General features: G+C 44.2%; 3 protein-coding genes across 7 annotated transcripts; 2 read left to right on the plus strand and 1 right to left on the minus strand.

Annotated features, from left to right (window-relative positions):
* Positions 1–527: 527 nt before the first annotated feature.
* Positions 528–8,406, plus strand: eif2ak1 (eukaryotic translation initiation factor 2-alpha kinase 1). 2 transcript variants are annotated; one of them, XM_079182307.1, is made up of 15 exons: positions 528–875; positions 1,962–2,129; positions 2,277–2,413; positions 2,566–2,609; positions 2,705–2,804; positions 2,903–2,983; positions 3,077–3,170; positions 3,285–3,330; positions 3,590–3,974; positions 4,084–4,192; positions 4,315–4,421; positions 7,008–7,122; positions 7,230–7,309; positions 7,442–7,675; positions 7,953–8,406. In XM_079182307.1, exons 1-15 carry the CDS (start codon positions 680–682, stop codon positions 8,076–8,078), a joined length of 2,022 nt encoding a protein of 673 aa, XP_079038433.1. In that variant the 5' UTR covers positions 528–679; the 3' UTR covers positions 8,079–8,406. The 2 variants fall into 2 exon arrangements, with proteins under 2 accessions (XP_079038433.1, XP_079038434.1); XM_079182308.1 differs by lacking the exon at positions 528–875 and adding an exon at positions 1,635–1,773.
* LOC306712866 (ankyrin repeat domain-containing protein 61-like) lies at positions 4,285–6,584 on the minus strand. Of its 2 annotated transcripts, none has more exons than XM_079182309.1 (5): positions 6,368–6,584; positions 6,017–6,111; positions 5,658–5,823; positions 5,257–5,454; positions 4,285–5,136 (listed from the first exon to the last, which is right to left on the minus strand). In XM_079182309.1, the coding sequence occupies exons 1-5, from the start codon at positions 6,548–6,550 to the stop codon at positions 4,552–4,554; spliced, it is 1,227 nt and encodes a 408-aa protein (XP_079038435.1). In that variant the 5' UTR covers positions 6,551–6,584; the 3' UTR covers positions 4,285–4,551. The 2 variants fall into 2 exon arrangements, with proteins under 2 accessions (XP_079038435.1, XP_079038436.1); XM_079182310.1 differs by having other exon boundaries at positions 6,017–6,146; positions 6,368–6,504.
* Positions 8,407–8,870: 464 nt separating the features above from the next.
* Positions 8,871–17,472, plus strand: usp42 (ubiquitin specific peptidase 42). Of its 3 annotated transcripts, XM_079183167.1 has the most exons (18): positions 8,871–8,940; positions 10,353–10,602; positions 11,005–11,211; positions 11,371–11,481; positions 11,713–11,812; positions 12,337–12,404; positions 12,512–12,582; positions 13,015–13,097; positions 13,202–13,313; positions 13,400–13,540; positions 13,903–14,003; positions 14,126–14,294; positions 14,421–15,113; positions 15,235–15,317; positions 15,419–16,528; positions 16,776–17,083; positions 17,193–17,258; positions 17,401–17,472. In XM_079183167.1, exons 2-17 carry the CDS (start codon positions 10,362–10,364, stop codon positions 17,252–17,254), a joined length of 3,660 nt encoding a protein of 1,219 aa, XP_079039293.1. In that variant the 5' UTR covers positions 8,871–8,940; positions 10,353–10,361; the 3' UTR covers positions 17,255–17,258; positions 17,401–17,472. The 3 variants fall into 3 exon arrangements, with proteins under 3 accessions (XP_079039293.1, XP_079039292.1, XP_079039294.1); XM_079183166.1 differs by lacking the exon at positions 17,401–17,472 and having other exon boundaries at positions 17,193–17,328; XM_079183168.1 differs by lacking the exon at positions 17,401–17,472 and having other exon boundaries at positions 16,779–17,083; positions 17,193–17,328.
* The last annotated feature ends 2,204 nt before the right edge of the window (positions 17,473–19,676 follow it).

Consider the following 19,676-nt stretch of genomic DNA (forward strand, 5'->3'; position numbering starts at 1 on the left):
AAGCTTCACGACAGCAGGTTGTAAACACAAGAGAAGTTGTACCGCGCGCACTGCACAGTGTCGCGAGCATCACCCGTGCGCAAAACTCCGCAGGTTGACTATTAAAATCAATAAGATAAAAATGCAACTTCATGAACAGTAATTTCAAAAAAGATATGAGCGATAACGGTATCAAAAATTATATCTCGCTGTACATAAATAAGTTTGATCAAAACCGTTGCCTCACACTTTGTAGGATTTCATCACCTAGCCGCTAACCCACCGGAATCGGACCTAGCAAGATGTTAGGGAGCGTCTGCATTTACCTCATATAGCTAAAAACGAATACATGGCTTTATTGTTGCCGAAGTGTTCTTAGAAGTTTGAATCTGTAGTATGCGAATTATAATAGAAAACAACAGGAGCAATCATTTTATACTGTTATTCTGTGGTAACTGTTTTTTCTATCCGTTAATACTTTTGTAAGCCATGCATGTACATTGCCAGATGGTCCCTAAACTGTTAAATCATGGCCGTCTTCTGACAGATTAGTCCATATGGGACTTTGGAGAGATATATTTAAATGTCTCTATATTTAAACACCGGGGAAGGGCCGATGTAACGAGTCGTTTGACGATACGAGGTGATTCGTGTGAATTCGGCAGCGTTTTTTAAAAAAAAATAACCACTTTATTTTGTCATGTCAACTGTTCACATACAACAAATGTACAGTTCAACATCCAACACCGGACTCATGAGGGCAGAGGGAAGTTCTGGAAGCGGCAGTAACCATTGGGTCGTCCGCAACCTTAAACCCATCCGGAGACATGGAGCTGAGAGTGACGTTAGCCTCTTCAGTGCGGCGAGCGAAGAGGACGATGAAGTCCACTTTGACAGTAAGCAGCGTCGCCTCCTGTACTGTACTCCATGTTGCTGCCTGACGTAACGAGCACTGGTCCGTATTGATCTCGCTTCGGAGGCGGTTATCCTACATTATGACGTAATGACCAGAATAAAACGTCGCGGCATTAATAGTTTAAGACTTTCGTGCTTTTATAAACAGGTAGGGGCGAAGTTGAGGTGTAATCTAGGCCACGTGACCAACTTGATTCTGACCCCCCCACCCTGCCTGTTTTGCAGCCATGTTTTTAAACGACATGCCCCCCCCCCCCGTTTATAATGTTTGGACCCTGATGACATCATCCGGGTTATTCTCTTTATAAAGCTCCCTCCAGTGCCACAGAAGACTTTATACAGCTGTGTTCACAGGCCAAGTCGTACTCTCCATGACAAGTAAATTAACCTCCATGTATACATATGGTGCAATTCCTCTTTACTCACAATCCTATACAAACCTGCAGTTGTCAAAAAGGTTTGCGTGGGTCATTGTGTGTGAGATCAAGTCAAATATTTAAATCTAGCCATGAATTTGTGCCTCAGAATGAGTCTGGACTTGCCCATCCACTCCTCCTGCTGTAAAAGGAAATGAGAGTAGAGACATGTTGGACAGATGAAGCTTTTCCTTCCCATTCTGGCACCGTGACCAAGTGTGTTTACAATCGGTGAGTGAGCACAGTAGGCGGAGGAGGCCGGCGTCTGCTGGTAAAGGCAGATAAGTTACTGCTGTGCACGCCCCCTTATGTACAAACAAGACCAGGTCATTTCTTTATGCATTAGAGGTGAACAGGATAATCGTTAGTACGGCTTTGAGTGCTTAATATTAGTTTTTATACAGAAAAATGGACCTAGGGGACAGAAACATTGTTGAAATGATAGCAAAAGTTATTGAAGAAGGTAAGACAACGGAGAGGAGATACTGTGGTTATATGAGTGAAACATAATCTAATCTTGTTTACAGCTACAAGAAGAGAACCGAGCATAGTATTATGTTGAAGCAGTTCATTCTTTCTTCCTCATTTACCACCGGTTCCTCTTTCTCTCTCCTTTTTTTTTTTTTCTTCTTCAAAATGTTGTATGCTCAGCTTCCGACACAGATAATAACCGCGAGGTGCTGATGGCTGGTAAACATTACCCGTCCATCCAAGAGTTCGCCTCAGCAATCCCCAACCACCTCCTCCTGGGGTCTCTGCTGGAGCACCTGTGCTTCGTCTACGAGAGCAACCCGACACGCTCACGCACACTGTTTAAAGGTACGCACCGAGATGTTGGGACCTGAAACTCGACAGTTAGTTTAAAACTTGTATGTTTACATCATTGTCCCTACACCAGGATCTCAACATTATTGTTCACTTATTCCAAATTTAGTTACAAACTACTTTTGTTGTTTCCGCTGACAGTCATTGGCCAGCGTTTAGCTGCCATGAACCTCCTCTCACCGTTGGCCATAAGTGATGAGTTCAGCACCGTCAGACTGCAGCACAACCGGGCCTTCACTGAGCTGCTTCATGCTGCCAGCTCCTCCCTGTATCCACAGGTAACTGGACCACTGTTGTCAGTTTAGGACTAGGACTGTTATGTAAAGTGGGTAATTTATACTTGGTATAATAGGCCAACTGCACAGTCTAGTGTGGATTGTTGTCATGTCCACGGTGTGGCTAGTGTGTTTATCCTCATCTCATTTTTCAGGGCCAGCAAGGTGACGGCACAAACGCGCACAAGCCTGCTGTAAGGTAGGCGATGCTTTGAGTTGCTTCAATGGAATATTAATATCTTAATAAGTATTGTGTAAGAGATGATTTTTTTTTTTTTTGTTGCCTTCCCGCAGACCAAAGGAGGGACTGTTTCAAGCACAGACGTCCCGGTATCTTAGTGAATTTGAAGAAATATTTCGACTCGGAAAAGGATCTTATGGAAATGTTTTTAAGGTATTCCACTCTGTTCTACTGCATGCTATTTTTTTCTAACAAACTCCTCTAAAGAAGAGCATGAGTTGAGTTTTTTTTTTTATCTCTTCATCTTGAAGGTTATGAACAAATTGGACGGACAGTATTACGCCGTGAAGAAAATCCTCATCAGAAAAGTCTCAAAGGATGACTGCATGAAGGTAGGACATCCGTGTTTGATCAATACAGCCCTTATGTGTCCATATTCAGAGATATAACGTAGTAATAATACGATTATTTTTCTGTTGCTCCAGGTCCTCAGGGAAGTCAAAGTGTTATCCAGCCTGCTGCATGTAAACGTTGTGGGCTATCACACTGCGTGGATGGAGCACGTTCAGCCTGCGGCGTGTGAGTGCTTCTATTCTGTGACAAGTTTCTTGGGCTGAGAACAAGAACTGAGAACAATAACACTGACTGGTTTTATCACGAGAGAGACTTTATGTGAAAACATCTCTGTTGCAGATCCTGAGTCTCTCCTGCCTGCACTGGAGTCATGTGAACAAGACAGGTAGGATCCATTGACTGTTTTCTGTCATTGTATAAACCGATTGATTGAGAGATAATCGGCATATAAAGTGATTTTGATTCTATACAGAAATAACATGAAATTAGATTTTCTTTGTTTTGTTTTTTATGCCAGTGCAGCAGGTGAATAAAATAAATATTTCAAACAGTATTTACAGTATTCATCTCAGGGCATGTAGATGCGATAATAGTCATTATATTGTCCAGCAACACTGAATCCATCTCGGCTCCTTCAATCGCAGTTCTGATGAGCGCTCTGACAACATCAGCAGCAGCTCCTCGATCGTTTTTCGAAGCCTCAGCCAAGCACCAACGGACTCGAGTGCCAGTCCACTCCCGAGAGCGTCCGAGCCCGTCGAAGCTTTGGTTCCGACCCCAGAGACGGGCCAGGTGGTGTGTGCCAAGACGATGCGCCGGATTCCCACGAACTACGTCCCCTGCGTGTTCCTGGGACAGGGAGGTCCCCCGAAGACCTCCAAATGTCCCGCCATGGGCAGGGACAGCTCGGCACTGTTAGAGGAGGAGGAGTCCAGCAGGAGTAGCATCGAACTGAACAACAACTCCTGCGTCGACAAGGAATTTCAGCAGTGGGCTGGCAAAAAACGCACAACAAAGCCTTCTAAAGAGGTAGGCAGTCAGAGAGGCTTTCAGTGATCAGACAAACAAACAAAGATCGCCAAACGTGTGATTTGTTTTTTTGTACTTATTAAAACGTATGGTTGGTCTGTATCTGCAGGTACAGTTCCACCTGATGCTCTACATCCAGATGCAGCTGTGTGAGCGCTCACTGATGGACTGGATCTCTGAGAGGAACGCCAAGCCCAAAGAAGAGCAAACCCCAAAATGTAATTGTTTAAAACACGCACGACTTCACCAAATGATGTTGTTCCAGTAGAAATGACAGATAAAATTACATCAAATACACTTTTGGAGAAAAAAACCCCCGATATACTTTTGTTTTTTTCAGGTCCTTACGGATGTGTTGACACCGAACACACACTCAGCCTGCTGAGAGGGATCCTTAAAGGAGTGGAGTACATTCACTCCAGGGGGATGATGCACAGAGACCTGAAGGTAAGGTGCTTCCATGGATTTCGTTTGATCAGCATGTGTTTGAGGTCATCTCTGTAGCTTAATGCTAACTTTTGCAGTCGCTTATCGTCTGCATTGACACACCGGTGTCAAATAACGTCAAATAAGTCATTCAAATGGTCTTGGTCACGAAGGAAATGTTTTGTTCCCAGTAGTTGAACACAAAGTCACACAGCTTATCAGGCAGACGTTTTCTCAACTCTTCGCCCTTGCCTTGGACGTATTTTAGATAGATGTCACTCCTGCAGATGTCCCGAAGCCTCCTCGGCTGCTGAGTGAGTTTTAGCAGCTGGTCTCTCTGTTTAAAGAAACACGGTTGCGTCAAAGTAGAGGGCAGCTGGCCACTCTGGTCGTAGACGGTGAGCGGGGAGGTCAGACTGAGGAGTTTCCCCAGCAGAGAGCTGTTCCTTACATTAGTCATGTGGTTCAGGAACAGGAACAGACAGCTCTCCCCCGCTTTGCTCAGCCTTTTGATGTTGGCTCCATACCTGAGCAGCACGTCCACCAGCTCCGTGTTGCCCATGCGGCACGCCTCCTGCACAGGCGTCATCCCAGCCTTGTTCACCGCGTTGGCCTCGGCCCCCTGCTCAAGCAGCTCGGACATGCAGCTGATGTCGCCCTCCGGGTTTTTAGTGGTCTTCATAGATATTGCCACAGCAGCGAGGTGCAGAGGAGTGTTCCCAGAGTGCGTCACCCTCTTTAAAATAGTCAAGAATTAATGGAATTTATTGTAGGACAGATGTAGAACCTAAGGCATATATTTCAACAGGCTTAAAAACACCGATTTATATATGCAGATATAGACAACAATGCGAACCACGTTCACGTCTGCTCCCTCCTTGATCAAGCTAGCCATGAGGTCCTTATGGAGGATCCCAGCAGCCATATGCAGGGGCGTCATCCCACTGCTGTCCACAGCATTAACATCAGCACCGAAGCGGGCCAGAATTGGGACAGCAGACAGAGCCGTGTAGCGTACTGATAGGTGGAGAGCCGTCTGGTGACTCCCCTCAACCTAGAGAGCAACCGCAAGAAATAAAAACCAGAGAAATAGGGCATTTACAAAAAGATATATTTGCATTCTTGAGGATCTTTTTGTCATGATTTAATTCAAACATTACAAATGACTCATTCCTACTACTCTGCCTGTTTAACTTTGCAGATAGGAGCTTGATTTAGTACAAAAAGAAGCTTTTTTTTACATTAAAAACGTTTTACCTTTGCATTGATGTTAATGCCGTGCTCCAGGAGGAGCCCTAGACAGGCCTCTGACTGCCTGCGCACGCCACTCACAGCAGTCTGGAACTTGGAGCTCGGTTTAGTCGTCAGGATGCTCGGCCAACCGGCTATCGCCAAGTGCAGAGGGGTTCGACCGAGCTGGTCCCTGTGACAGAGGCAGGGACGGTGAAACTGGTGGGACCAGTGACATGTGTGTCATTGTGTCATCACTTTGCACGAGTTCATTTAGTTTGTATTCTATCAGAGGCCTATACCACAGGAAGTACAACCTCAAGACGGTAGTATAGATCGGTGGGATGTCTGTATCCTTGTTCAGGTGTGTGTGTGTTAGTCCTGACCTCATTTCAGGGTCCGCCCCCGTTGACAGCAGACTCTGCATGCTCTTCACTCTTCTGTAAGAGGCAGCCAGATGAAGGGGAGGTGTAGCAAGGCCCTGAGGCAGGACGAGACAAGACGAGTCACGACAAACTGGAAAAGTTGAAAATACAAATATGTTGCAGTCGACTACTACTCTCTTTTTTGCTTTTAATTTCACAAATATAATGATCACACCAGAGCGTAAAACACTTGACAAATGATAGTATTTACTCAGCTGTCTATATGCGTCATCAATTGTCTATGACTTTGTGATATTGTTATGTATTAGATACATTTAACACAATTCTCACAAGTAACATCGTTGCATTTACCTTCCACAAAACTTGTCCGGGTGCCCCGTGTATCTCGATAAGAAAGTTGCTCCCATACTTATTGGACAGGTCTTCTATACGTCCCAAGTCTTCGTCCATAATTGCAGTATAATATGCATTGTTGGGAAACTTGACAATGTTACTGCTCCTGTCCCCCTCGTGTCTCTTGCTCTCCTCCAACATGACCAGGCATCGCAGCTTCACTGCTGTCTGTGTCAAGTCTTTCAGGAAGTGAGCGCTGGTTGAAAGCTGGTTATTCTAGTGCATTGCGTGATTTCATCACGTCCGTTTTGAGAGTTTTATATCCTCCTGTCACATCTGATAACTTTGTGTTGCTTGCAGGGCCAATAATGGCGACCGGTGACACCTTTCTGGCCTAATTTATAGTTGGGTTTTTTTCACGCTTGTGGCACTTCAGTATTTTACTTTGAGGAACTCACGGAAAGGATTACCTTACAAAAGCTTCAAATGCAGCAATTAAAGTTCAGAATTTGAGTTGCCTGTGTGATATAAAGAAGCTACATGTTTCAGAATCATATCTCCTTTATTCACTTTCAAACCCCTTGGAAATCAGTATCTTTACACTCACTGACATATAACATAAAACTAATTGTAATGTGTTTTTTTTCCCCCCCCACAGCCCAGGAACATTTTCCTCCATGGTAACGACTGCCATGTTCGAATTGGGGACTTTGGTTTGGCCTGCAGGGATATAATAATGGATGGCCATAAAGGCACCTCACCTCCCAGCAGTGGTAATACCTCACCTCTTAGCTCGTTTCATTTTCACGACAGTACCTCACCGATTCACCAGTAGATGGCGCCATGTGCTTTAAAGTCCCATCTGCGGTGTATTTTGCAGAATCCTCACACACGACAGGTGTCGGCACATTTGTGTATGCTGCTCCAGAGCAACTGAAGGGCTCCAACTATGATTCAAAGGTAAACATATTAACAGTACGACAACTAAATTAATATAAATTCACACAGAATTTTTCATTAAACATGACACATATTTCCGTGCTATACTTTTATCATTTATCAACTTTATTTGTGACGTTTTTGCTCTCTCAGTCAGACATGTACAGCATCGGAGTGCTGGCGCTCGAGCTATTCCAGCCCTTTGGGACCGAGATGGAACGGGCCCGGACCCTTGGGGACCTGAGAGAGGGGAAAATCCCGGACCCGTTCTGCCAGAGATGGCCGGTCCTGACGAAGTTCATTACCAACCTGACGAATAAGGAGCCCAGTGTTCGTCCCACAGCCAGCCAGCTTCTACAGAGTGAACTCTTCTGCAATAAAGACATAGTATGTCGGCCTGAATGGATACATATTAGCCCCCTGATGACTTTTGTGCCATTTAAAAAAAAGTTTAAGGAATAGTTATTTTAGATTACTGAGCTAAAATCTGTGTGGAACTGTGTGGAAACATGTCAGTTCCAGGATTACTTATAAAGTACAGCTTTTTTTTATTCTGTATGTGTAGCTTTGCTCACCAGAGAGTGCTCTCTGTTGGCTCCAACAAGGCTTATAACACATTTTAAGTGATCATTTGAAACTTTTTTATTTATTTTCCCCTCTCCAGGTGATCCATAGTTTACAGAGACGGGTTGAAGAGCAAGAGGGAGAGATCATGCAGCTGAGGAGACAGATCAGTCGGCTTCAGAGCACAGAAGTCGTAGTTAATTTGTCTGATTCTGACCACGCTTAAGCCTTAAAGACAGTCACAGCATGATTTATTCAACCACTGCTGTACTATGTTTCGGTAAGTTGGTACAAGTGCTAGAGCGTGTGTGTGTGTGTGTGTGTTTGAATGTGTCTTGTACACAGGGATGTAAGGGTGCAATTATTTATCTTCATTCAGCCGTTTAATAAAACCTACTTCTGCTACATCTTGTTGGATTTACAAGAAGCAATATGTGATGTTTGATTATTTGAGATGTTGCTTTTTAAAGTAGTACACTTATAACAAATTGGGAAAAATGACATATAGGCAGAGTTCACAATGTGTATTATGATATTGCGCAGCTTCTTGGTCCTTCCAGATTTGATTTTATGGGGATAAAATGGGCATGTTTAGGATATTCAAACATATGTCTTTGTTCTCTCACCTGTACATGTGGCGATGGTGGTTGTAAAGTTAAATTACTGGTCACAGGGAATGCACTCAGTTTTATTGTGAGAAGTTTTAAAAGTATACTGTGGGTACTGTGTAATCTATTTTGAAATGAGTATGTCAGCATAAATATAACAATCTGTGCTTTCAAATTGGTCTGCTTAAAGCCAAGTAATGATTCTGAAACCACTTCTAGTGTATATATGGGTGTAAAGCACGCAATGTTGGTTGTACATTATGTACACAAAGGTCAGAGAAGTGTTCATGCGACGGATCTTCCCGAAAGACGTTCCGCTCAGAGAACCGGCCGTGTGAACCAATCAGAGACCTCGTTTCATCGAAGGTACCCGGATGTACCCGTGGGGCAATTAGCTACGTCATTGTTCACCGCCGGACACCCGCTGGAAATAAGGAATGGATTTACAACCGCTATTAACGTATTCATAACAGATTCCAGGTGAGTGTGTTGTTGATTTTACGACCGAGTGGCACTTGAACTGTACAGCAGTACTATTTTAGTGGGCCTGAGCCGCTGAGATCCGTTGTAGTAGCCTTACACCGGTTCTCTGTCATGTCGGAGAGAGCAGCGCAGTGAGCACACACAGCCGCCGGTGTCGAGCCCCTCCTTTCTCGGCTAGATAGACGTCCCGTTACCCGTGCCCACGCATTATTTAACGAATTTATTTCGAAGTTGGAACACAAAACTGCACTTTGGCGTTCATAGTATATGGTTTCGTTATTCTCCGCCATGTCAGTCAGCCTCCATCGTGCCGAGCTAGCGTTAGCTAGCACCACTAGCATCAATATTGCCGCACGAGCGCCACCACTGCACGTAGCTCGCGCCGTTCGGTAGCTAACACTAATGTGTTACGTTCGTCGTTTCCATGGTGTTCGTGACTTCTGGAGTCACTCGCTCTTCATCGGTCACTCTATCCGGGGCATCGACGAGAAAGACGAGCTTTTAATCGGCGCACTGTCTCCCAGACGGGCTAACGGAGGTTTAATGCGTGTTTTGGTGAGGTTTAGCGACGCTGCGTGTGAAAGGCCTAGCAGCCGTCTGTTAGCCAACGTGAGCCAGTGTGTCGGAGCAGGTGGGAGGGAACAGCTGTTGTTGTAAACGTGCTTCCGACTAGGACACATCCTCTGTCGGGGGTCTGAACTAACGTTAGTAACGTGCACCTGGTAACTTTAGCAGAAGTTGGTCCAATTGAACATAATAAAAACTGAAGTAAATATCCGCATAGTGTTTTCTGACGTTTGTGAAAAATGAAACATTTCAACATACCTTTTACTGTGCTATCACCAAGGGCCAACATCAAGCCTTTATGGCATCTTGTGTGTGTGTGTAATTTCCTCATGACATCCAGTGTTGGATCTAATATTCAGGGCTGAGAGTTTTAACGCTAGTTATTTCAGACTGCCCCCACTGAGTTTGTTACTTTATGTATAAAACAATCTGCTATTCAGTAGCTGGCACGTTAGTGTACTCTCGCAGTGTATGATGTCACTGAGAGTGAAACAAAACTGTCTTCTCCAATACAATAATATCAGATTTAATATTACATTATGACTGTCAAAAGGGGATAGTACTAGATTGGTGTGAAATTGGCTAATTCCAATATTGCAATGTATTTATTTGACTGCACTTTTTGAGTGATTTGTGATAAATAGTAATATTATGGCTATTGCATTGATTGGTTGTAATCTAATTGTGCTGAAATGTTATCCAAATGAGTTGTGGGACACACACACACACACACACACTGATAAATCTACATGTAAAGCCACATTAGAAATGAAAAACAAAACGTTGAACTTAATCTGTATTTTCAGCAGTTGTATACTTCTGTGTTTCTGCCCCTCGTACAGCAATGAACAATGACCATAGTTGACAGATCTTCAGAAAAGTCTGACCACGAGTCAGTCGGGTGTAAGCGATCTCCCTTCACCAGTGGAGACCTGGGGATGGACGGTAGCTGCTCCAGCAGCTGGGCCATGGGTCCCACCATGCCCAGCGACTCTCCGAGGCTGAAGGCTGCAGGAGGCTGCCTGGGCCCAACGCCTGGAGCTGCAGTCTACAACAGCTCACCCTCCTCTGGGGACCGGCCCAAGGAGCAAGGTGGGAACGAGGGCCAAGCTGCACTAATGAAGCTACGCTATGTGTCACTGTGAGAGTGTGGCCCAACTGGTTTTGTGGGTGTTGCTGCTTCATCATCGGTCTCATGAGCTTGTGATACAATTGTTTGATATAAGGAGCAGCAGCCTGACTAGTTTCGCAGAAACAAAAGAGAAACTCTTTCTTGTCTTTCCTCCTTTAGCTTGTGTTACAGTCGTACTCGGTAGTCAGGATCACATCATGATATAACTCCTAATACTGATAGCTATGGCTGTACGGTCCCGAAGGTTCCTTTTATCGTTATGTACTTACAGAGGTTACGTAGCATAGATACTTGTTTATGGCCTGGACCTGGTAAATTCATTGAATTTAACTTTAGTAATACTGTTGGCTCTGTGTGTACAGTGATGAGCAGTGGTGATGGCATTGACTCGCCCCAGAAGGTCCTCTTTCCTCCAGAGCGGCTCAACCTAAAGTGGACACAGGTTCACCGCATTGGCGCGGGCCTGCAGAACATGGGGAACACCTGCTTTCTCAACTCGGCCCTGCAGTGTCTCACCTACACCCCTCCGTTCGCCAACTATTTGTTGACACGGGAGCACTCCAAAACGTGTAAGTTATTGTTTCACGATGCTTCTTAGGACCAAGGAGGTTCTTGTGTACGTGTACAGCCATGCAGTCATTATCACATCACGCTTGTATCTATGAGCAGCCTTCTTGTCTGATTCATGTCTTACTCATCAATGTTTTGTCCGTCCGTCGCTGCCGCAGGTCACGAGCCGGGGTTCTGTATGATGTGCACCATGCAAAACCACATCATTCAGGTCTTCGCAAACTCTGGAAATGTCATCAAGCCCATTGGTGTGCTCAATGAGCTCAAAAGTAAGTGGTCGTCTGTTGAGTAAAACACTGAATTTGTGCCCTTTTGATCAAATGTTTACCTGAAATGAATCACAGGAGGCGCTGTTTACCTTTTTCATTTTGGAGGGAAATTTCTGGTGGGGGTTTATAGTGTGCTGTTAAAATACTTTTGAACTTACCACCCATGTGCAAGTGTGATATCCTACAACAGCTTCTTACATATTTGACTGTTTTGTGTTTTTCTCCTCTCAGGGATTGCTAAGCACTTCCGCTATGGAAGCCAGGAGGATGCCCATGAGTTCCTGCGGTACACAGTGGATGCTATGCAAAAGTCCTGCTTAACTGGAACCAAGTAAGTTTCATACATTTCCAAAACTGTACACAGCTTAGGATAATTCATTTTGTAATATCTATATAGGCCACCAAATAGGAAGGGAAGTGTTACTCTATTCTATGTATTCTGTGTTGTGCTGATACATTGAATATTCTGCCCAGGTCATTGCCAAAGTAGGTTATGTACACATACGAAGCTGACATGCATGTTTAATAGATACCCTGGGCTGGCCAGTGTGGCTCTCAGGGGACCGAGAGTGATCTTAGGAACCTCAAGCATCAAGTCATTTGTTATTCTGTAATAACAGGTGGCCTCTCATCTAATTACTCTTGCTCTAATTCTTCCCTTTCTCGCTCCTGCTCTTTCGGCTGCAATATGTTGCGACTTGACAGTGCAAATTACTGTAAAGTGACATTTTTTTCTCTGCTCCAGTGCAACCTGGAAATATTTTTGTTTGTTTGTTGGATTAGTTAGACAACCAGTCGGTTATATCTTTACCCTTGTTGGTTGTTTTTCATCCTCCATATTTCTCTTTGTGACAGATTGGACAGGCAAACGCAGGCAACCACTTTCATCCATCAAGTATTTGGCGGCTACCTACGATCTAGAGGTACGTTAGAAGTGTTGATTTAGTTTTCGTGATTTGATTTTTTTGAAGTCTTTTTTGTTTTGTTTTACAGCTTTCCTGGACTAATAAACACTTTTTTTCTTTTTCAGTTAAATGTTTAAACTGCAAAGCAGTCTCGGATACATTTGACCCTTTTCTAGATATAACTCTGGAAATTAAGGTAAAGAAAGAATCTGATGTGCCTCTGTTTTGCATCTTACTGCATAACAATTAGTCCTGTCACGATAACTACGTTAGTCTGACGATATATTGTCCCAGGAATTATTGCTAAAAACAATATTATTGTCATTTAAAGACGATTTTATGTGACTGAAAAAATTATAATATATTAGTGCAAGTACACCGTTTTAAAGAGCAATGAACTTTTAATTCTTACTACACAATCAAAGCAAAATGAACTCTTGGGCTCTGTTAACAAAAATTCACAATGTTTGCGCGATGCGGACAAACAGGCGATGGCGATGGAGGTCATGTCCATATAACATATGATAACATAATTATCGTGACAGGCGTAGTAATAAACCAATTAATTCTGTTTTTTTTGCAAACGATTTTAAGAACAATACCAAAACCCATTTTTCTCTCCATGCAGACAGCTCCCAGTATCTCCAAGGCTCTGGAGCAGTTCGTCAAGCCAGAACAGCTTGATGGAGAAAATGCCTACAAATGCACCAAGTGAGTTGTTTTACAGACGAAACCATGAGGAGAAAGAGTCTGGGTTTTATTTGCTCATTTATTTGCGTTTGACAGCGAACTGACCGAACATTACTTTCCCTCAGGTGCAAAAAAATGGTCACGGCCTCAAAGAGATTTACCATCCACCGCAGTTCAAATGTGCTCACCCTGTCACTCAAACGCTTCGCAAACTTCAGTGGAGGCAAAATCACAAAGGTAGCCATGACGTGTGTGCACTATAATATCAAGAACATGATATATTATGAATCATTTATGTTAATCAGCCGTCGTTTGGTCTTCAGGATGTGAAATATCCAGAGTTCCTGGACCTGCGGCCCTTCATGTCTCAGTCTCAAGGGGAGCCCCAGGTCTACGGGCTGTATGCGGTGCTGGTCCACTCTGGATTCAGCTGTCATGCTGGACACTACTTCTGCTATATTAAGGTACTGGCACTGCTGTGGACCTCTGTAGTACACATGCACACATTTGTCTCTCCAGCAGTCGATCAACAGCTCTTTAATGAAGAGTTCATACAACAACTCTTAGCAGTCTGAAGTCTTGACTTTGATAAATGTTTCCCCAGGTCTAGTCTTTAAGTATAAACACAATATAATTATTCTATTAAGATATCTATGTTTACACATTTATACATCATTTTATTTGTTCTTGACAGTCAAAAGTTTCTCAACTTTTATTATATTTAACACTTTAAAAAAGAAGAGAATTTTAAATGGAAGATGTGTAACAGAGATGATTCTGTTTAGCAAATATGTTAAAACCTGCCAACTCCTCTGTTGTTTCCCAGGCGAGCAATGGGCAGTGGTATCAGACGAACGACTCCTCTGTGTCCGTCAGTGACATCAGGTCTGTCCTCAACCAGCAGGCCTATGTCCTTTTCTACATCAAGTGAGTAAATCATCATTTTTAAATGACACTCTTAAGAGATTTAAAAAGTCTCAAAACCTTTTAACATGAACCCTCCCACGCATTTCAAATGTTGCTAATGTCTCGTTCATTTGTGTCCCTAGGTCCAGTGATGTGAAGAAAGCCGGGGACTACAGCCACATGAGCCATAACCCAGGCATCCCGGGTCAGTCATCTCCACGACCGGTGGTGATTCCACGCATCAACACCACCGTCCACCACAACAACAACACTGGCTTCATAGGTCCACAGCTGCCTCCACACATGACCAAGGTACTGCAGGCCTGCTATCATTGTAATACTGGTGATCATATTTGAATGTTCATATCATTTAAGATGAATATCCAATGTTTTAGACGCTCAAAACATGTCCTTGTGTGCTTTTTGTTTCCTCCTCAGCGCAATCTCCACGTTAATGGGAATGGATCTCTAAGGGACTATCCCACCAACTCCAAGCCCAGCACCAGCAGCAGTGTTGTGGGAAAACCTAGTCATGGACTGGCCTCTTCCTCCTCTTCCATCTCCCACTCAATCAGCAGGCCCACTATGATCCCAGACCACGACAAGCGCCAGAAGCTTTCCTTCTTCATTGGACAGGGCAAACCGAATCGCCCGTCCTCCTCCTCCTCCTCCTCCTCGTCCTCTTACAGCCAGCCGTCCTCTGCCAGCAGCAGCTGCTCCTCCTCCTCCTCCAGCTCTAGCTCTTTATCCTCCTCACAGTCTACCTCAGACGTTCGCTTTGTTCCACGTCAGCTTAACCACGGTAACGGCATGTCTCGCAGTAACGGGGGTCACCACACGGGGGGGAACGGAGCGTCTTTCTTGGTGCCGTACGGCCAAGAGTCGTCAGAGGAATCGGACCAGGAGAACTGTGGCACTTTGGAGAAGGGCGGTTTGGCCAAGTGTCACCTTAACGGAAACAAGCGAACGGGAGACGTCTTTGAACATTCTGCTCAAGCCACCAACGGACAGTCGGGAGTGCACCACAACGGCAACGGATTAAATGGACCGACCAATGGTGTCTCTGGATCCAGTCAAAATGGGCACCATTACGAACACCACAAAGTGAACGGACACAGCACCCCTGATAAAGTAAATGATACGCTTTGTGTTTCTGCTATCTCTTCATAGTGTATTAATAACCTTATGAACAGAAGTTTTATGTCTTAATTGCTGTATTATAAATGAATCATGGCTTGTTTTTGCTCCTCAGGTCCCCGGCAGTAATCATGGAAGTTCATCCTCTGTGACTACTGTTGCTGCTAATGGACTAGACAGTGGCCATAGTCAAACAGGGTAAGATCACATCTTCACAGTACACACAGACATTGAACCCCAAAAGTATAATACAAAGCAAGATTTGAATGCTTCATGTTTAGTTTTGTTTGTTTCGACAGCAAAGAGGCACAACATTCTGCCTCATCCCAGGCCAGCTCTTCTCAGAGCATCCACCCTGCTGCCAGTGAAAGCCAGCACCTCTCCACTCCTGACACGAGGGCTACACATGTGTCTGAACCCCTCCCTCAGCATACAGCATCCTCCGCTGTTAGCTCTCCACCCTCAGCTACTGCAACAAACACCCATTCTGTGTCATCTAAAGAATCGGCTTCCTCTTCTCCTCTTCATTGCAACCCGACGGCCTTATCCATCCCGCCAGACTGCTCCCAGAAAACCAACGGGGCCGCTGCAGCTCCGCAGAAAGTTAGCAGAGGTGGGGAGGAGGCAGGAGATCCACCACAGACCAGTGATCCGTCAGCAGGAACTGAAGGACGCACAGATTCTAAGGAGCAACACCAGTCCAAGCCCAGTTTTAGGGGCAATGAAGTACAAACTTACCGAGACAGGGAGAGAGACAGACTGTACTCTGACTGGGGCAGAGACAGAGAGAGACACTACAGGGACAGGAGCCACGAGCGAGACAGTGTCGGCGATCGGCATCGTTACAGACGGGACTCCAGAGATCCCCAAAACCATCAGCGCCCGTACAAGGATCGCTGTCCCCCTCACAATCGTTCCTCCAGGGACTGGGAGTCGGAGCACCACCCGCACCACCCTAGGGAGCGTGATCGCGACAGGTGCTCGAACCATTACCACCACTATCACAACCGCCGCTACAGAGAGGACTCGGACCGCGAGCGGAGGGGACACGGTTATCCCTACAGCGAAAAGTCTCACAGTCGAGGGAGGTGGCAGCCAGACAGTCGAGAATCACGGGTGATTAGGGACAAGAGCAATGGCAGGGAGAGGGACTATTGTCCGTCAAAAGAAGAGCATTCCTCGCCCGCCACAGAGCCAGAAACCGCCACAAAGTCCAAAGGCTCGCCGCCTCAGGCTCGGCTTTCCACGTTTGAATCGACTCTAAACCGAGAGGATCAGAATCACAAAAGGACGGCTGATCCTCTGAGCAAAGAGAGGGACGACAGCGCTGAGGCCCGGCGCTCTAGAAAACACAAAAAGAGCAAGAAAAAGAAGAAGTCAAAGGATAAAGACAGGCACCGTGAGAGCGGGTGAGTAACACCATCTTTGCCTCCATGCTTCATGGCACTTTGTGCAAATTTGTTTCGAATAGTTGTGTTTGCCATTTTGCATCTTTTCACTATATTTCTACAGATTTAAACGATAATGAAAATAGCCTTGAGCTGTAGCCCTACATTTCTTTGTCTTTAGCTGTTGACAAAGCCCGACTCCTCGGTCAGATTTGGGATTTAGTCGAGAATTGGGAATAATCGTGGCGTGTTTTCTGTCTTCCCCTAGAAGCTCCGAAGTGGATTCAGACAGAGCCGCTGAAACAAAGAAGAAGAAGAAGAAAAAGAAGAGGCCGCGGGACAGCGAGCAGCACAGCCCAGGAGCAGCTCGGAACCACAAGAGCAGAAGCAGCGAGGAGGAGGAGAGCCGCAAGCGACGATACGACGACATCAAGGAGGCTAAACAGGACCGCGCTTTTTTGCCCGAAAAACGCAGGTGCACGGACTACAACGATGGCATCAGTGAACATCTACTCTCCTCCAACCACGCATCACCCACAAGCGCTTCAAGTCACCACCATCTCAACGGATACAAAGGTATTGAAGGTTTTTCTCCTCCAAAGTCGTCCTCAAAAATAACCAACATGCGGGAATGATGCTGCCGTGGAGCTTGTCGATTTTTAAAAGTGTTGATCCTGTTTTGCAGGAAACGGTTACAGCCAAACCAACGGCGACTCCCACGGATTCTCCAGTGGCTTGAAACACTGACTCTGTGAGTGGGCGCCCCTTTCAATGATTATCACAGTTCACAATCAGTGCTGATGAACAGTAGGAACTCTCATCGTGGGTGCAAAATATTTCTGCTCCTCGCTATGCAAACCGATTGTATGGAGGCCTCTTCTTTCTCATTTCAGACGCATCGACACCATTTTAACAACAGCAGAGGAATGACATCAACGACTTTTTTTTTTTCTTTTCGACGTGCTGCTTCTTCGTTGGGAGCATATTGTATTTTTACCACAACGGAAGTGTTTTAAACTGTTTTTTTTTTTTTAAGGCAGATTCATCTGCCGTAATCCTCCGAACTATTGATAACAAAAAGACAACGGTCACCCGATAAACATTTAAGATGAAAAATATTAATATATACTTGTATGAACACAAACAAAGCCTGGAGCTTAAACACGTCAACTGCTGCTCAGTGGAACTCAGGACTTGAAAACTTGTTAACATCCATCGCGGGAATCCGCCTGCATCAAACACGGATGAAACTAAAGGGAAACCGCGAGGCGTCGTGCTGGCTGCAGGTTTTAAAGACGTCACCATATCTACAGAGCCGCAACGAGTTCTTTCTCTGATCCCACTGGGAGCGGACAGACTAATGGAGGGCGATGTTAATGAATGAGACGGAGGAGCGACTGATACCTCCACATTAACCCTGGACAGAACTTGAGGACATTTCCCAGCTTTTTGGTTTTAATTTGGTTTCCATTGTTGCTCTGAAGCCTAAGATTCACCCTGTCATTTTTTAACTTTTTCACAGATACAGAGGTTTTTCTTTCTTCTGCATCATGCCTCTCTCTCTCTCTCTCTCTTGTATTCATATTTTATTTTTAAACGTTTAAAACAAAAACAAAAAGCATCAAATATCTGTTATTACAGCTGTGGACCATTTGAGTTTGCTTTTTAATGAAAAATACAGTTTGTGTCTTCTAGCGTCATAAAAATACTGTGAATTTAATTTTGAACTGTACTATCAGTTACTTTTATACGTATAAATCCTGTATCAGGGTTATCAGTAGATGTTTTGTTGCTTTGTTTTTAGAAACATTCACGTTGAATTTGACCATATATAGACATTGGGAACGAGTATGGTCTGCTCTTTTCTTTATTTTTATTTTTTTTAACTTTACTTATTCCTTTTTAGTTTAGCATGTCAGAATTTATACATTGTATAAGGTCAAAGCCTTAAAATACATTTGTTAATGTCAGAAATTGTAATTTGTTGGTCTTTGACTTTGTTTACAAGCTGCGTTGAAATGAATGAAACGTGCTGATTGAGTTGACTTACGAGTTGTCGGGGATTTTTGAAAAGCTCCTGTCTGCCTTTTGTATAATATATTAGGAATAGACCGATTGTATCCGAGCTTCTTGTACATCAAACTTTCCACGGTAGTTAAATTACGATGTAGATGCATTGAGTTTGGATTGAAGCCGATGGCACTCTTCTGTATTCACACACACACACACACATACACATTTCTAGCTATTGGCAAGATGGCTCAGCTGGCTCTGTGTTTTATTCACGACACTGTTTCCATGTTTGGAATAACCAAAGACCTGGGATGTTTAGGGAGTCGAGCACTTTTTACTGAATTCACATGCACACAATGACTTGTTTTCTGATCAGCATGTCATTTTATTCAAAAGTTTTCATCAAAGTATTCAGGAGCAGTTTTCCCAAACTAAGATCAAGTCATGTTTAACTCTCACAACTCCATCTTCTGAATGAGAGATTAGGCTGCCTTGTTCTTGATCTGTGTTTGGGGGGAAAGCAGTCCTCAGATTCCAGTCAGCATTCACAAGTCTCCAGTATCTCTTCTGTTTTCGCCTTTTCACGGGTGTTTTGCACCCGCCTATGTTCTACAATGTCCAACTCAGCATCGTGACTTTTTACTTCATAAAACATGTATTCTCTGATCTTCAGTAATAACGGTGTGAGGAGGGTTCACTTGCTCTGCAAAGAAAGCTGCACAACGTCCCTCTTCCACTATTGTAATCTGTAAAGCTGTTAAACTAAAAAAGTTGAACGGGTATAGGCTACAGCCATTATGATTTACATGCTACATAAACACAACAAAGAAAAAGGGGGAAAAAAACAACCAGTATGTACAATATTCTATACATGCATAATGTAAGTTGGGGGGCTGCCTCTTTTGTTAAACAAATTAAGAAAATAAATACAAAAGAAATGAACTTGAACACCAGAGGTGGATCTTCAATACGTAAAATGACCGTTGACAGAATTAATACAGGATGTACATAGCTTTTTAAAACTGCTCACATAAAAGCTCCATTACACTCAATATATCTGACGTATTCAGTCAAACTGCATCAAAGAGGAAACAAGTGCGCGTAGAATAAATCTGTGTTTGCATATACAGATACAGTCACCTTGAGGGTTTACAAT

The sequence above is a fragment of the Pholis gunnellus genome, assembly GCF_910591455.1.
Source record: "Pholis gunnellus genome assembly, chromosome: 21".
NCBI classification, from domain to species: domain Eukaryota; kingdom Metazoa; phylum Chordata; class Actinopteri; order Perciformes; family Pholidae; genus Pholis; species Pholis gunnellus.

Bases quoted from the DNA above. Each gene is read 5' to 3' on its own strand.
- usp42 (XM_079183167.1), top strand. From the start codon at position 10,362: ATGACCATAGTTGACAGATCTTCAGAAAAGTCTGACCACGAGTCAGTC. The intron at 12,405-12,511 runs GTACGTTAGAAG...TTTCTTTTTCAG, and splicing joins CGGCTACCTACGATCTAGAG to TTAAATGTTTAAACTGCAAA. The intron at 14,004-14,125 runs GTGAGTAAATCA...TTGTGTCCCTAG, and splicing joins TATGTCCTTTTCTACATCAA to GTCCAGTGATGTGAAGAAAG.
- eif2ak1 (XM_079182307.1), top strand. From the start codon at position 680: ATGTCAACTGTTCACATACAACAAATGTACAGTTCAACATCCAACACC. The intron at 876-1,961 runs GTAAGCAGCGTC...TTGTATGCTCAG, and splicing joins CGATGAAGTCCACTTTGACA to CTTCCGACACAGATAATAAC. The intron at 3,975-4,083 runs GTAGGCAGTCAG...CTGTATCTGCAG, and splicing joins CAACAAAGCCTTCTAAAGAG to GTACAGTTCCACCTGATGCT.
- LOC306712866 (XM_079182309.1), bottom strand. From the start codon at position 6,550: ATGTTGGAGGAGAGCAAGAGACACGAGGGGGACAGGAGCAGTAACATT. The intron at 5,824-6,016 runs GTCAGGACTAAC...CCTCTGTCACAG, and splicing joins GGGGCGGACCCTGAAATGAG to GGACCAGCTCGGTCGAACCC. The intron at 5,137-5,256 runs GTTCGCATTGTT...ACTATTTTAAAG, and splicing joins AGGGAGCAGACGTGAACGTG to AGGGTGACGCACTCTGGGAA.